At 41.4% G+C, this 17,874-nt stretch overlaps 1 protein-coding gene across 6 annotated transcripts in view; it reads left to right on the top strand.

The window, feature by feature from the left end:
- upb1 (ureidopropionase, beta) overlaps positions 1–17,874 on the top strand; it is a 118,061-nt gene that overhangs the window by 40,940 nt on the left and 59,247 nt on the right. For all 6 annotated transcript variants that reach the window (XR_010013375.1, XM_062999180.1, XM_062999181.1 and 3 more), the window contains exons 2-3: positions 1,288–1,459; positions 3,219–3,306. Coding sequence is in view for 5 of the 6 variants with exons in the window: in XM_062999180.1 (XP_062855250.1) it covers positions 1,288–1,459; positions 3,219–3,306 (260 nt within the window). In the remaining variant the exon portion in view is untranslated. The remainder of the gene's footprint in view (positions 1–1,287; positions 1,460–3,218; positions 3,307–17,874) is intronic.

The raw sequence follows: 17,874 nt of genomic DNA, 5'->3' as shown, positions 1-17,874 counted from the left end.
ACATGACCAAAAGTATTTGGATGCCACCAACTGCATGACCAAAAGTATATGGATGCCAGCAACTGCATGCTTGCACACACACACACACACACACAAACACACACACACATTCAGCTGCATAACCAAAAGATTTGAAAGCCACCCACTGCATGAGCAAAAGTATTTGGACACCACCAACTACATAACCAAAAGTATTCAAAAACCACCAAATGCATGACCAAAAGTGTTCGGATACCACAAAGTTCATTACCAAAAGTGTTCGGATGCCTCAGACTGCATGACCAAGTATTTAGACACCACAAACTATATAACCAAAAGTATTTGTACTCCACCAACAACATGACTAAAAGTATATGACTGCCACCAACTGCATGATTGCACACACACAGGCACCTACCTGTGCAAAAGTAATTACACCCCCAATAATTGCATGAACAAAAGAATTTGGATGCAACCAACTGCATGACCAAAAGTATTCGGACACCACCAACTGCATGACCAAATGTTTTCAGATGCCACTTGCACATGCTTCCACACACACAAACACATTTTAGCTTCATGACCAAAAGTATTTGGACGCCACCAACCACATGACCAAAAGTATTCAGATACTACAAACTTCATGACCAAAAGTGTTCTGATGTCTCCGACTGCATGACCAAAAGTATTTAGACACCACAAACTACATAACCAAAAGTATTTGTATGCCACCAACAACATGACTAAAAGTATTTGGCTGCCACCACACAGACACACAAACACATTTTCAGCTGCGTATTCGGATGCCACCAACTGCATGACCAAAAGTATTCGGACACCACCAACTGTATGCTTGCACACAAACACACACACACACACACACACACACACACACACGGTCAGCTGCATGATTAAAGTATTTAGACACCACCAACTGCATAACCAAAAGTATTTTCTTGCCACTCACTGCATGACCAAAAGCATATGGACACCACCAACTGTATGCTTGCACAAACACACACACTTCTACCCAGAGGAGTTATAGGAAATGGACTTGGAAATAGTTGAAGTGGGGACAGTTTATTGTTATTGTTTGTTTGTTGTGTTGGAACAAATTTAAATAGTTGATTAGTAAAAAAAAAAATATTTTCTTTTTGCTTTTGTTAGTTAAATAAAGATTTAAGAGAATTAACAAAACAAATTCCTCTTTTTATTCTGTTTTACAAAAAAATCCAACTTTTTCGGAAATTGGGTTTCTAATAATGTCAATAAAATATTATGTCTTTAATAAAGTAAATTTAATTACAGGAAGCTGGTCCTACCCCAGAGTGCTATGGATGCAGCTTTGAAAATGGATTTTGATCTGCAGGGTTATGTCTTTGAAGCAGCACCAGAGCAGCTTAGGGCACCAAAGATTGTACGAGTGGGACTCATACAGAACAAGATAGTTCTTCCTACCGATGCACCTGTGCTTAAGCAGGTAAGACAAAGGCATGTTAACCCTCACATAACAGTATTAACAACATATCATTGCAGTCTAATACTCTAAGGCCCAAATTTACCTACACTGTAAATGCTGTGTAAAAAATGTAAATGGGCTATAAGAACTGAGGGCAAATATTTTTAAAGATATATATAATATAATATCTTTCTTTGTATAAATGTTTTTCTTATCTTGTTTTTAATTTTTAATATTTAACTTTCAAAACACTCTAAAACAAGTTTTCACTTCATCATTATGGATCATTAGTGTAGATCTATGGATAAAATAGCAATTAAATTTTACACACTGAAATCCAAGAAACAATGAATTGTCCAAAAAGGAGTTTGAATTATTTCTAAATCCATTGTACAAATCAGAAAATGTTGGGACAGTATAGAAAATGCCAATTAAAAGTTGTTGTTTTTTACTTCCTTTGACTTTCATTTTATTGCAAAAAGTACAAACCAACATATTTCATGTTTTGTCTGGTCAACTTAATTTCATTTGTTAATTTACATCCATTCATGCATTATACAACTGCAACACATTCCAAAAAAAGTTGGGAAGGTAAAGCATTTACCACTTTGTAATGTTGCCATTCCTTCTCACAGCACTTAAAATCAGATTTGACATCAAGGATACTAAAAATATAAAGTGTTGCATGTATTATTTTTCTTTCTCATTCTTAAGGTGTGCAACACATTCTCTATTGGGGAGCCAAGTACTTGCACCCTCATGTTCCATAACCATGCCTTTGTAATGTGTGCAGCTTGGAGTTTAGGATTGTCTTGTTAAAATGCATGGACATCCCTGGAAGAGATGTTGTCTTGAAGGCAGCATGTGTTACTTTAAAATCTCAGTGTACTATTCTACATTAATGCTGCCATCACAGAAGTATCTGACACAACTCCATACCATAACAAACCCTGGCTTTTGTTTGTTGTCATTACCATCACACAGTGGATAAGTTTATTGGGGTCAGACAAGTCAGTATTCAAGATATGTTTTAGAGGAAATAGAGTGCTCCAGGCAAAAGACAAAAAAAAGACTATCCAAACTTTTATCAACAAGTTTGGATAGTATTTTTTTGTCTTTTGCCTGGAGCACTCATTGGCCTTCCCAATAAACTTATCCACTGTGTAATGGGTCCATCCTAAGTGCCTCAGAGCCCAGAGAATTCAACACCGCTTTTGGACATGGTTAACATGAGGCTTCTTTTTTGCTCAGTAAAGTTTTAAGTGTCATTTTTGAATGTTACTCCATATTTTAGGTATTGGCAAAGGTTTGCCAAAGTAATCCCTTGCCCATGTGGTTATATCAGCTATTGATAAATGATGGTTCTCAATGCAATCGAAGATCATGGGTGTTTAGCTTAGGCTTGCTCCATTGCCTTTTAAGCACTGAAATTTCTCCAGATTCTTTAAATTGTTTAATGATATTATGCACTGTAGAGGGAGAAATATGAAAATCCCATCCAACATTGTTTTTAAACATTTTAATAATTTTTTTATGCATTTGTTGACAAACAGGAGACCCTCTGCCCATCACCTGTTTGAAATCAAATTATTATTTAGTCTATTTACCTAATTACTAGCCCCAAAATTCCCCCCATACTGTCATCAATTAAAGAAGAGTCAAAGTAAATGTAAGAAATATGCTATTTTTATTTGCTTTGTTTATACTGTCCCAACTTTTTCTGATTAGGGCTCATACATTACTCCATTACCTATTGCCTGACTGAGACCTTTTTTTTTAGATTACAGCTCTGCACAAGCGAGTTGGTGAGATAGTGGATGTAGCTGCTGTTTGTGGAGTCAATATAATCTGTTTTCAGGAAGCCTGGAGTGAGTACCACCATAGACACTTTATGATAAAACTGGAAAATTTTGCATAAAACATATATAACATGCATTAAAGATGTGGTTTACACTTACACAGGCACACACATTGTACTTTGTATGTCTTTATTGAACACACTGATTAATAATTTACAGTCCTAACTGGAAAAGGTGGGTTGCAAAGGTCCTGTTAAAAGATGTCTAAAAAATCTTTATGCAAAACATGCCTTATCATCTACACTGTAGTAATGCAAGCTGAAAATGGACACAAAGGGTATGTATGTAAACATAGGTGTTTATTATTCTAAAATAAGACAGATTCTCTAGAAATGGAGGAAATCCGAAATGTTGCTACCTTCCCTAGGAGTGGGTGTAATGCGAAGGTCACTCCAACAGCAAACTCGGCAAAATAAATAAATATTAAAATATTATTGATAAAATATTAAAATAATATTATAATATTATTAAAATATTAAAACAATATTAAAAATAAATATTGAGGATCGTCTGGATGTTTCAACATGCTTTTGAAACAGCGTTCTTTAGATAGTTAATAAAACGATAGCAAAATAAGGGGGCATTCTACAGAAGAAGATGGATTAAATTTTACCAGTTACTAAGAAAATTAATCTCTTACAAACTACTCATAGTCATACAACTCTGTTTCAATACTTCTAAATGTCACTGAATTGTTACCTTGCCTTAAATATCATTTCTAGATACCAGCCTAAACTGCCAATATGGCAGTTATGTTGTGATTTGCTATTGATAAAAACTAATAGAAGTTTCAATGACTTGAAAAAGATTTTAACTATTATCTCAAAAACCTTAAAACTGGAGCTAAAACTTGAAGTAATACTTGGTCAAAAGTGAATTTCATGCAAGGTTATTCAAAGGAGAATATTACATATCAAAGAAATAAATGCATCACTGACCAAGTTACAAAAGGGACAACAGAACCACCCTTTGGCTAATCAATGATAATGCATATGGTGTTTTACACTTTAAGACTTCATACATGGCCGATTCAAATGGTCTCACTTATACTATGGTAAAACATTTACCACTTTAAAGTACAACCTCCTTATAACTGACTTAATATTCTTTCAGTCCTTTATAACATGAGAATTATAGAAACATACTCGCCAAAAACAAACACAGGTGAAACTTAAGAGGCATATACATCATGCATGACACTTTTTGTCATTGACTTAGTACAGGAATATACAGTAACAGGCATTTAGAAATATGTGAATATAATATATTGCACACTAAACTTGATCACTCAGTCCTTACCACAATAATAAACTACCAGGGAATATATTTCAGTCCTTATACTCATGGAACTTGAGTCATAAGGTGACAGACACCTACAACCCCAAAATCAGAAAAAGCTGAGATGATATGCACAATGGTAAAAAAAAAAAAAAAAAAAAGAATAGAGAATGTGTGGTGAATTTTGAAACAAAAAGTCCGACACTAACAACCCACACTGTTGCACACCATAAGATGTTTTTTGCAAGAAGAATAAAACAAAATAAAACCTGCTACACTTTATCGCCTGGCATCATCTGGTCCAAAGCATCTTTTAAATGTTCTGATAAGGAATCACATAGTGGTAAACGCTTTACCATTCCACCTTTTTATGGAATATGTTGCAGGCTTGAAATGCAGGAATGAATGTATATTAACATCTGGGAAATTAAGTTGATGAGACAAAAGATGAAATATCTTGGGTTCATACTGTCTGCAAGGAAATAAAAGACTAAGCAGAAGTAAGAAACACTGCGTGTTTTTTTTTTTTTTAATTGTCCATATATAATGAAAACTGATATATATTAAATGAAACTTGAATGAAACCAGGGCAGGCGCTAGGACCCCCCCGATTTTCTCACTGCCTTTCCAAGCGCAACGCAAGCAAAGGGGTTCAACTTTTTCTGATTTGGGATTGATTTGGGTTTGAGCCTTTTATACAATAAATAAAATGTATATAAATATAAATATAAATTTTATATATATAAAATGAAACTCGATATATATATGGAATGAAAACTGATATATATAATGAAACTATATATATATATATATACAGTGTATCACAAAAGTGAGTACACCCCTCACATTTCTGCAAATATTTCATTATATCTTTTCATGGGACAACACTATAGACATGAAACTTGGATATAACTTAGAGTAGTCAGTGTACAACTTGTATAGCAGTGTAGATTTACTGTCTTCTGAAAATAACTCAACACACAGCCATTAATGTCTAAATAGCTGGCAACATAAGTGAGTACACCCCACAGTGAACATGTCCAAATTGTGCCCAAATGTGTCGTTGTCTCTCCCTGGTGTCATGTGTCAAGGTCCCAGGTGTAAATGGGGAGCAGGGCTGTTAAATTTGGTGTTTTGGGTACAATTCTCTCATACTGGCCACTGGATATTCAACATGGCACCTCATGGCAAAGAACTCTCTGAGGATGTGAGAAATAGAATTGTTGCTCTCCACAAAGATGGCCTGGGCTATAAGAAGATTGCTAACACCCTGAAACTGAGCTACAGCATGGTGGCCAAGGTCATACAGCGGTTTTCCAGGACAGGTTCCACTCGGAACAGGCTTCGCCAGGGTCCACCAAAGAAGTTGAGTCCACGTGTTCGGCGTCATATCCAGAGGTTGGCTTTAAAAAATAGACACATGAGTGCTGCCAGCATTGCTGCAGAGGTTGAAGACGTGGGAGGTCAGCCTGTCAGTGCTCAGACCATACGCCGCACACTGCATCAACTCGGTCTGCATGGTCGTCATCCCAGAAGGAAGCTGACGCACAAGAAAGCCCGCAAACAGTTTGCTGAAGACAAGCAGTCCAAGAACATAGATTACTGGAATGCCCTGTGGTCTGACGAGACCAAGATAAACTTGTTTGGCTCAGATGGTGTCCAGCATGTGTGGCGGCGCCCTGGTGAGAAGTACCAAGACAACTGTATCTTGCCTACAGTCAAGCATGGTGGTGGTAGCATCATGGTCTTGGGCTGCATGAGTGTTGCTGGCACTGGGGAGCTGCAGTTCATTGAGGGAAACATGAATTCCAACATGTACTGTGACATTCTGAAACAGAGCATGATCCCCTCCCTTCGAAAACTGGGCCTCATGGCAGTTTTCCAACAGGATAACGACCCCAAACACAACCTCCAAGATGACAACTGCCTTGCTGAGGAAGCTGAAGGTAAAGGTGATGGACTAAACCCAATTGAGCACCTGTGGCGCATCCTCAAGAGGAAGGTGGAGGAGTTCAAGGTGTCTAACATCCAACAGCTCCGTGATGTCATCATGGAGGAGTGGAAGAGGATTCCAGTAGCAACCTGTGCAGCTCTGGTGAATTCCATGCCCAGGAGGGTTAAGGCAGTGCTGGATAATAATGGTGGTCACACAAAATATTGACACTTTGGGCACAATTTGGACATGTTCACTGTGGGGTGTACTCACTTATGTTGCCAGCTATATAGACATTAATGGCTGTGTGTTGAGTTATTTTCAGAAGACAGTAAATCTACACTGCTATACAAGTTGTACACTGACTACTCTAAGTTATATCCAAGTTTCATGTCTATAGTGTTGTCCCATGAAAAGATATAATAAAATATTTGCAGAAATGTGAGGGGTGTACTCACTTTTGTGATACACTGTATATATATATATATATATATATATATATATATATATATTAGAGATGGACCGATCGGGGTTTTTGGCACCGATTCCGATCTCCGATCTCCTTTCAGGGACATCGGCCGATAGCTGATTCCGATCGGGGGGGGGGGGGGGGGGGGGGGGGGTGATGGGGGTTGTGGGATTAGCAGTAAATAAACTTAAAAAGAGCCTCACGGTTAAGATAAACCGGAGCAGCGCGCACGCGCGCGTGTGTGTGTGTGTTTGTGCCTTTAGAAGACACGCTTTGTTCACAGTATCGCTATAAGTGATTCATTGATTCATGAGTTGATTCGTTTTTATGTGAAGCGTAAGTTTCTCTTCTCAGTTATCTCTCCGTGTTTACTGTTATTAATTAAATGTCAGCTACTACAGAACATTTTGTGTGACTCTCTTACATTAAAAAGCTTAATTAAACTGCTATTACCACAGATCTGTAACCGAGTCAGACTCGTTCCGTCTAAGGAGCTAAAAGTTTTCTAAAAGTTCAGCAGATGATCCTGAACTAACGAATTTGGTAATGAATAAACTTTTGCCTCGGATTGGCTCTGTAACGTCTTCTGTTCTCATCTACATCACAAGGAAGAACCGCTTACGATTTACCAAAGTGAACCAGGAGTTTATATAACGTGCTGGTAGAATCGACTCAGATGTGACCGGGTTGAATTATCTTTTTAAAGTAAATATTACAATCAGCAAAATTACATCGTAAGAGCTTTCACGATGGTTTCTGTACGATTGTTGATGAATGGTGATGTGATGGTTGGTGCTTCGTAGCTCAAAGTCTGGATCAATCCACTGAGCTGTTAACTTAACATGGTCTTTATATATCACACGATCGGATCGGCTACTTTTAGGAAATATCGCCGATCGCCGATAGCATATTTTGATAAAAAATCGGCCGATACCGATTCGTAGCCGATCGATCGTCCCATCTCTAATATATATATATATATATATATATATATATATATACAGTGTATCACAAAAGTGAGTACACCCCTCACATTTCTGCAGATATTTAAGTATATCTTTTCATGGGACAACACTGACAAAATGACACTTTGACACAATGAAAAGTAGTCTGTTTGCAGCTTATATAACAGTGTAAATTTATTCTTCCCTCAAAATAACTCAATATACAGCCATTAATGTCTAAACCACCGGCAACAAAAGTGAGTACACCCCTAAGAGACTACACCCGTAAATGTCCAAATTGAGCACTGCTTGTCATTTTCCCTCCAAAATGTCATGTGATTTGTTAGTGTTACTAGGTCTCAGGTGTGCATAGGGAGCAGGTGTGTTCAATTTAGTAGTACAGCTCTCACACTCTCTCATACTGGTCACTGAAAGTTCCAACATGGCACCTCATGGCAAAGAACTCTCTGAGGATCTTAAAAGACGAATTGTTGCGCTACATGAAGATGGCCAAGGCTACAAGAAGATTGCCAACACCCTGAAACTGAGCTGCAGCACAGTGGCCAAGATCATCCAGCGTTTTAAAAGAGCAAGGTCCACTCAGAACAGACCTCGCGTTGGTCGTCCAAAGAAGCTGAGTGCACGTGCTCAGCATCACATCCAACTGCTGTCTTTGAAAGATAGGCGCAGGAGTGCTGTCAGCATTGCTGCAGAGATTGAAAAGGTGGGGGGTCAGCCTGTCAGTGCTCAGACCATACGCCGCACACTACATCAAATTGGTCTGCATGGCTGTCACCCCAGAAGGAAGCCTCTCCTGAAGTCTCTACACAAGAAAGCCCGCAAACAGTTTGCTGAAGACATGTCAACAAAGGACATGGATTACTGGAACCATGTCCTATGGTCTGATGAGACCAAGATTAATTTGTTTGGTTCAGATGGTCTCAAGCATGTGTGGCGGCAATCAGGTGAGGAGTACAAAGATAAGTGTGTCATGCCTACAGTCAAGCATGGTGGTGGGAATGCCATGGTCTGGGGCTGCATGAGTGCAGCAGGTGTTGGGGAGTTACATTTCATTGAGGGACACATGAACTCCAATATGTACTGTGAAATACTGAAGCAGAGCATGATCCCCTCCCTCCGGAAACTGGGTCGCAGGGCAGTGTTCCAGCATGATAATGACCCCAAACACACCTCTAAGACAACCACTGCTTTATTGAAGAGGCTGAGGGTAAAGGTGATGGACTGGCCAAGCATGTCTCCAGACCTAAACCCAATAGAACATCTTTGGGGCATCCTCAAGCGGAAGGTGGAGGAGCGCAAAGTCTCGAATATCCGCCAGCTCCGTGATGTCGTCATGGAGGAGTGGAAAAGCATTCCAGTGGCAACCTGTGAAGCTCTGGTAAACTCCATGCCCAGGAGAGTTAAGGCAGTTCTGGGAAATAATGGTGGCCACACAAAATATTGACACTTCAGGAACTTTCACTAAGGGGTGTACTCACTTTTGTTGCCGGTGGTTTAGACATTAATGGCTGTATATTGAGTTATTTTGAGGGAAGAATAAATTTACACTGTTATATAAGCTGCACACAGACTACTTTTCATTGTGTCAAAGTGTCATTTTGTCAGTGTTGTCCCATGAAAAGATATACTTAAATATCTGCAGAAATGTGAGGGGTGTACTCACTTTTGTGATACACTGTATATATATATATATAGTGAAACTCGATATATATGGAATGAAAACTGATATATGTATATAAAATGAAACTTGATGTACTGTATATAAAATTAAATAAAATTTATACAATAAATAAAATGTATATAAATATAAATATAAATTTTATATATATAAAATGAAACTCGATATACAGTATATATGGAATGAAAACTGATATATATAAAATGAAACTATATATATATATATATATACTATATATGTATATATACTGTATATATATATATATATATATATATATATATATATATATACAGTACAGGCCAAAAGTTTGGACACACCTTCTCATTCCTGTGGTTTCTCTTAATTTTTTTTAATTTTCTACATTGTAGATTAATACTAAAGACATCCAAACTATGAAGGAACACATATGGAAATATGTAGTAAACAAAAAAGTGTTAAACAAACCAGAATATGTTTTATATTTTAGATTCTTCAAAGTAGCCATCTTTTGCTTTAATGACAGATTTGCACACTCTTTGAAATTTTCTCAACCAGCTTTATTAGGTTTCCACCTGGAATGGTTTTCAATGAATGTTTGTGCCTTGTCTAGAGTGAATTTTTGGAATTTGTTGCTTTTTTAATGTGTTCGAGACCATCAGTTGGGTTGTGCAGAGGTAGAGTTGGTAAAATATAAAACATATTCTGGTTTGTTTAACACTTTTTGGTTCACTACATAATTCTTCATAGTTTGGATGTCTTCAGTATTAATCTACAATGTAGAAAATAAAAATAATCAAGAAAAAACATTGAAGAGAAGGTGTGTCCAAACTTTTGGCTGGTGTGTCCAAACTTTTGGCCTGTACTGTATATATAATGAAAACTGATATATATTAAATGAAACTTGAATGAAACCAGGGCAGGCGCTAGGACCCCCCGATTTTCTCACTGCCTCTCCAAGCGCAACGCAAGCAAAGGGGTTCGTGTACCAGTATCAGTTTTTCGCTTTAAATCCCAACATTGAAAAGGTTTCAGTTTTCAGTTTCGTTTCAAATAACAAACACAAATTGAAAAACGGCTTGTATTTTAATTTTCCGAAATCAGCATTTCTATCAGTTCAATCGGAAATAAACGTGCATGCACTTACATGCGTATATTAATATTTAGACAGTGTAAATCAAGCACAATTGTTAAAAAAGTAATAATAAAGTGACCACACTTTTGTGTTTGTATTTTTTATGTGCATATAATTGCTCTATCTGCAAAAAATTAAACAATGTGGGAAGAGATTTTCGTACTGGACGTTGTAACGTTGTCATGTTAGTTTTATACACAAAAGTTAGAACAGGGGACATGTCATCACGTTATTACTATCGATTTATGTTTGTTGAAAACCTTTTAAATTTTGGATTTGAAGTGACAAACTTATAACCAAAGGTACACAAACCCCTATCGAGGTTTCATTTTATATATATATCAAGTTTCATTTACATTTACATTTTCAGCATTTAGCAGACGCCTTTTATCCAAAGTGACTTACATTACAGTTACAGTATATAGTCTGAGCAATTGAGGATTAAGGGCCTTGCTCAGGGACCCAACAGCAGCAACCTGGCAGTAGTGGTGCTTGAACCAGTGACCCTCTGATCACGGATCCAGTACCTTAACCACTAGGCTACAGTTTCATTTTATATATATCAGTTTTCATTCCATATATATCGAGTTTCATTTTATATATATTGTAGCGTCGGTGTCGAGGATGGGATAGGAAATTGCTCTTTTTGTGAACATGTGGACAAACACCCATTCACACACATAGACATTCATACCACATTCACACAGCCGATGATGCATTTCTTGCGTAGCCAGCCCATTCCCAGCGCATTCCCACGGTAGATCTTGATACCACAGTCCTTCTGGGTAAAGCTCCGCCCCCTTCTGCTGCCTCCACTCACCCTCATCTGGAACACTAGCATGTTCACAGATGGCTCCTCAGGACCGCCGTCCGTTCCGCCGGGTGTTCGCTGCATCCAAATCAACCCCCACGAAGTCCCCCAGGATGGTGCACCAGGTGGCTCCATGTCCGCACTCACCGCAACCTATCACGCCAGCTGCCGAGCCGCTGTCTCCGCCCACTGCTCATCTGGGCCCACTGGCATGCCACACCGATCCGGCGGGCGCGGCCCAATAAGACGAGCGCTGCACGCTCCGTCTCCCTGACCGCCGCCTGAAGCCGCCAGCCTCTCTAGCCCCAGCAGTTCATCTGGGCCAGCGCACCCGAACAGCAAGCCCGCGTCAGCTCTCGTTGCGCCGAGCTCGGGAAAGCCGGTCCAGCCAGAGCCACCCCGAACACAGGTCGGGGATCATCTAGTCGAAGAAACTTGATTTCTTCTGCCATTGCCCTGAGCACCTGGATCCCACTTCTGACACCAAATGTAGCGTCGAGGATGGTATAGAAAATTGCTCTTTTTGTGAACATGTGGACAAACACCCATTCCACACACATAGACATTCATACCACATTCACACAGCCGACGATGCATTTCTCGCGTAGCCAGCCCATTCCCAGCGCTGACCAACACGGTCACGGTAGATCTTGATACCACAGCCGCAAGTCCTTCAGGGTAAAGCTCCGCCCCCTTCTGGTCCACAACAGCGGGTCGCTACAATATCAAGTTTTATTTTATATATATGTTTTCATTCCATATATATCAGTTTCTTTTTATATATAGCGAGTTTTATTTTATATATATCGAGTTTCATTTTATATATATCAGTTTTTATTCAATTTTTTGCAAATTCATGCTTCAGTGCCTCAAAGTGGCGCAACAGTGACAATGGCTGTCTGGTAGCTACGGTAGCCGGGTATATATACCCTGGCAGGTACAACCATGCTACAAAGGTACCGGACTGCCGGCCCTGCGGTTGGGCTGCCCAGGAGTGGGCATACAGTCCATCTGGCAGAGGCCGGAAGCTAGCTAAACTGGAGAGGTAAGGGCCTGCCCGCCTAGCCAGCGGGGTGGCTATACTTTAATGGCAATAACAACAAAAGGAAAAGGGCCTCAGTACCCTACGTGTCAATCGGAACGCTCCAGGGCGGCGGGGCGAAATCCGAGCGACGAGAGGCTGCTAAGAATCTCAGGTACCAAGAAGCCGCCAAGGAGAAGGACTAACCTTGCCATAGGCACCTACAACTGCAGGTCGTTGGCAAGGGGGAATGCCATGAACCATCTTACGGAGGAGAAAAAGAAGATCAAGTGCGACGTGTTGGGGCTCTGCGAAACACGCCAAAGGAAGGAGTTGAACGCGAGGTGGAAGGACGGAAGCGTCGTGTGACTGGGATGTGCGGATGGTCCAAGAGCGGTAGGAGGCATCGGGTTCATCATAAGAAAGGAATGGGCTGAACGAATCACCTCTTGCAAGTTCGTGTCTTCTCAGATAAGGGTGCTGAACATTCAACTCTCAAAGACGGCCACCCTGAAAGTTGTCCAGGCCTATGCTCCCACGTGTGCCAGCGACGACGATGAAGTGGAGGAGTTCTACCAGGTGCTAGGGCAAACTCTAGCATCAAAATCCACATACACCGTCGTGATGGGAGACTTCAATGCAAAGGTCGGAAAAGGGCGGCAAGGCGAACTGTATGTGGGACGATTCAGATTGGGAGAAAGGAACGAGAGAGGAGAACGTCTGGTGACCATGGCAGAGGCGAGGAAGCTTTACATCGGGAACAGCCTATTCCAGAAAAACCTGGAAAAGAGATGGACCTGGATCGCTCCAAATGCAAAAGATCGGAATGAGATAGACTACATCCTGGTCGACAAGCGACGAATCCTGCAGGACGTCTCAGTGGTGACTCCGTTCAACACAGGAAGCGATCACCGCCTTGTGTGGGCGAAAGTTATGCTGGACGAGAGGAGAGAGAAGAAGGCACTGCACATGAGGTCGAAGCACCAGCAAGTGAAGGTGTTCGACGAGACGCAGCTGAAGGACTACATCGGGAAGGAATCCTGGGAGCAGCTTCAAGAAATAGATGAGGATTATGAATCGCTGATCCAGAAGCTGAAGGGATGTTTGAGGAAGGCAAAGGCCATCAACCCAAAGGAAGCCGAAGGAAGGATCTCGGAGCAGACAAAGAAACTGCTGGAAAAGCGGAAAAACATGAAGAGGGACGGCAAAGACCACGTCGAGTACTCGATTCTTTGCAAGGTGATCAGACAACGTCTGAAAGAAGACTTCGAGAGATACAGGAAGGAAAGGCTTCTGAGGGCTGCGCAAGAACAACAAAGCCTCAAGCAATGCGAGAGGGCGATGGCACTCTACAGAACAGAGGTGACGACGTTGAAGAACGAGGAGGGCACAACGGTGACCGACAAGAGAGAAGTGGAGAGGGTTTGCAGAACCTTCTACATAAACCTTTTCAAGTCATCAGTGAGAGTCGAACCCCCGTCGTCGGACCACGTAAGAGAGAAAGTGCCATCTATTCTGGTCTGCGAGGTTGAGAAAGCCCTGAAGCGCATGAATAAGGGAAAGGCTCCAGGGAAAGACGGCATTACATCAGAAATGCTGCAGTCAGGCGGAGAGCAGCTTTGGAAAATCCTTGCGATACGCTTCAATCGATATCTTGAAGAGGGACTCATCCCCTCACAGTGGAAGGAGTCGAATACCATCCTGCTGTACAAAAAAGGCGACAAGGAAGATCTTAAGAACTATCGCCCTATCTGTCTCCTCTCTCACGTTTACAAGCTGTTCACGAAGATAATTGTGAACCGGTTATCGCAACAACTCGACGAGCAGCAGCCCAGAGAGCAGGCGGGCTTCAGGAAGAACTACAGCACGATGGACCACATATTCACTCTGACGCAACTGCTAGAGCGAGCGAGAGAGTACAAACTGCCTCTGTGCGTCGCGTTCGTCGACTATGAGAAGGCCTTCGACAGCATGGAGATAAATGCAGTGCTTCAATCCCTCAAGAAACAAGGAGTTGCGGCACAGTACGTGGACCTCCTCAGGGAAGCAAACTCCGGATGCACCACCGACGTGGCTCTGTTGTCGCCACCCGTACGGATCCCGGTCGAGAAGGGCGTTAAGCAAGGAGACACTATCTCTCCCAAACTCTTCACAGCGTGTCTCGACATGGTCATCAGAGACATCGACTTGGACGGAGGGGTGAGGATAAACGGTGAGCTGCTAACCCACCTCCGGTTCGCGGACGACATCGTGCTCATCGCAGAGACCATCGGTCAGCTACAGAGCATGCTGAGAGAACTCAACACCAGAAGCTCGGAGGTCGGCCTGAAGATCATCCGCACGAAAACCAAGTTCATGCTGTCTGACTGCGTAGCGCCGGGTAACATCGTGGTTAGAGGCGATGAGATAGAGGAGGTGGAGGAGTACGTCTACCTGGGACAGGAGGTAAACATGAGACGCGATATGGAGAAGGAGATCTCGCGCAGAATAAGAGCAGGATGGAGGGCGTTCAACTCGATCCGGGATGTGCTGAAGGGTAGGCTGGATATGGCTACTCACGCAGCCCTCTTCAACAGCACAGTCTTGCCTGCGATGCTATATGCAACAGTGCAGAGGGCCATGGAGCGAAGTATGCTGGGAGTGTCACTGCGAGAGCACATCCGGAACGAGGAGATCCGGGCCAGGAGTGGAGTGAAGGACGTGATCGCAGAGTACAGAAGGAGTAAATTCCGGTGGGCAGGACACATCGCACGGTTCACCGACGACAGGTGGACCCGTGCAGTTGTCGAGTGGTATCCGCGCGAGCGGAAAAGACCACTCGGAAGGCCTCCAAGAAGATGGGAAGACGAGATTAGATCGCGAATGGGACCAATGTGGACAAGAATGGCAAGATCGAGTAAGGAATGGAGGAAATGCTGTGACCAGCGGTGCCAACAAGGCACCTGACAGCCTGGTCGATCAAGGTGATATATCGTGTTTCATTTTATATATATCAAGTTTCATTTTATATATGTCAGTTTTCATTCCATATATATCGTGTTTCATTCCATATATATCAGTGTTTGCTATATATTTCCTGTTTGGCTTGCCATAATATATACAGTGGGGGAAATAAGTATTTGATCCCCTGCTGATTTTGTAAGTTTACCCCCTTACAAAGACTTGAACAGTCTATAATTTTTATGGAAGGTTTATTTTAACAGAGAGAGACAGAATATCAACAAAAAATCAAGAAAAAAAACATTAAATAAAAGTTATAAATTAATTTGTATTTAATTAAGGGAAATAAGTATTTGATCCCCTACCAACCAGCAAGAATTCTGACCCCCACAGACCGGTTATGTGCCCATGAGGCACACAAATTAGTCCTGTCCCTGTATAAAAGACTCCTGTCACAGAATCAGTTTCTTCCGTTCAAATCTCTCGACCACCATGGGCAAGACGAAAGAGCTATCAAAGGACGTCAGGGACAAGATTGTAGACCTGCACAAGGCTGGAATGGGCTACAAGACCATCAGCAAGAAGCTTGGTGAGAAAGAGACCACTGTTGGTGCAATAATTCGAAAATGGAAGAAATACAAGATCACAGTCAATTACCCTCACTCTGGAGCTCCATGCAAGATCTCACCTGGTGGGGTAAGAATGATTCTGAGAAAGATGAGGTCAGTCCAGAATTACATGGGAGGAGCTTGTCAATGATCTCAAGGGAGCTGGGAGCAGAGAAATGCTGGATATGACCCCAAGAACACCATCCCCACCGGGCATTTCTTTGCCTCCAAACATGGCAAGTGGAGTTGATGCCAAAGAGCTCAATTTTGGTCTCATCTGACCATATCACATTCTCCCAAGCTTTCTCTGAATCATTCAGGTGTTCATTGGCAAACTTCAGACGGGCCTGTACATGAGCGTTCTTGAGCAGAGGGACTTTGCGGGCACTGCAGGATCTCAATCCATTACGGCGAAGTGTGTTACTAATGGTTTTCTTGGTGACTGTGCTCCCAGCTCCCTTGAGATCATTGACAAGCTCCTCCCGTGTAATTCTGGACTGACCTCACCTTTCTCAGAATCATTCTTACCCCACCAGGTGAGATCTTGCATGGAGCTCCCGAGTGAGGGTGATTGACTGTGATCTTGTATTTCTTCCATTTTCGAATTATCGCACCAACAGTGGTCTCTTTCTCACCAAGCTTCTTGCTGATTGTCTTGTAGCCCATTCCAGCCTTGTGCAGGTCTACAATCTTGTCCCTGACGTCCTTTGATAGCTCTTTGGTCTTGCCCATGGTGGTCGAGAGATTTGAACGGAAGAAACTGATTCTGTGACAGGAGTCTTTTATACAGGGACAGTACTAATTTGTGTGCCTCATGGGCACATAACCGGTCTGTGGGGGTCAGAATTCTTGCTGGTTGGTAGGGGATCAAATACTTATTTCCCTTAATTAAATACAAATTAATTTATAACTTTTATTTAATGTTTTTTTTCTTGATTTTTTGTTGATATTCTGTCTCTCTCTGTTAAAATAAACCTTCCATAAAAATTATAGACTGTTCAAGTCTTTGTAAGTGGGTAAACTTACAAAATCAGCAGGGGATCAAATACTTATTTCCCCCACTGTATATATATATATATATATATATATATATATATATATATATATATATATATATATATATATACAGTATCTCACAAAAGTGAGTACACCCCTCACATTTCTGCAAAAATTTTATTATATCTTTTCATGGGACAACACTATAGAAATGAAACTTGGATATAACTTAGAGTAGTCAGTGTACAGCTTGTATAGCAGTGTCGATTTACTGTCTCCTGAAAATAACTCAACACACAGCCATTAATGTCTAAATAGCTGGCAACATAAGTGAGTACACCACACAGTGAACAAGTCCAAATTGTGCCCAAATGTGTCGTTGTCCCTCCCTGGTGTCATGTGTCAAGGTCCCAGGTGTGAATGGGGAGCAGGGCTGTTAAATTTGGTGTTTTGGGTACAATTCTCTCATACTGGCCACTGGATATTCAACATGGCACCTCATGGCAAAGAACTCTCTGAGGATGTGAGAAATAGAATTGTTGCTCTCCACAAAGATGGCCTAGGCTATAAGAAGATTGCTAACACCCTGAAACCTTTTATCCTCCAGACCACCCAAGAAGGATGGGCCCTGCTGAGTCTGGTTCCTCTCAAGGTTTCTTCCTGTAATTTTCAGGGAGTTTTTCCTTGCCACAGTCGCCCTCGGCTTGCTCAACAGGGGTTTTTGTATCTGTTGGTCCTGGATTTTGTAAAGTTGCTTTGAGACAATG

Source organism: Trichomycterus rosablanca, chromosome 7 (genome assembly GCF_030014385.1).
Source record: "Trichomycterus rosablanca isolate fTriRos1 chromosome 7, fTriRos1.hap1, whole genome shotgun sequence".
Taxonomy (NCBI): Eukaryota; Metazoa; Chordata; class Actinopteri; order Siluriformes; family Trichomycteridae; genus Trichomycterus; species Trichomycterus rosablanca.
This window is presented reverse-complemented; position numbering and strand designations above follow the sequence as displayed.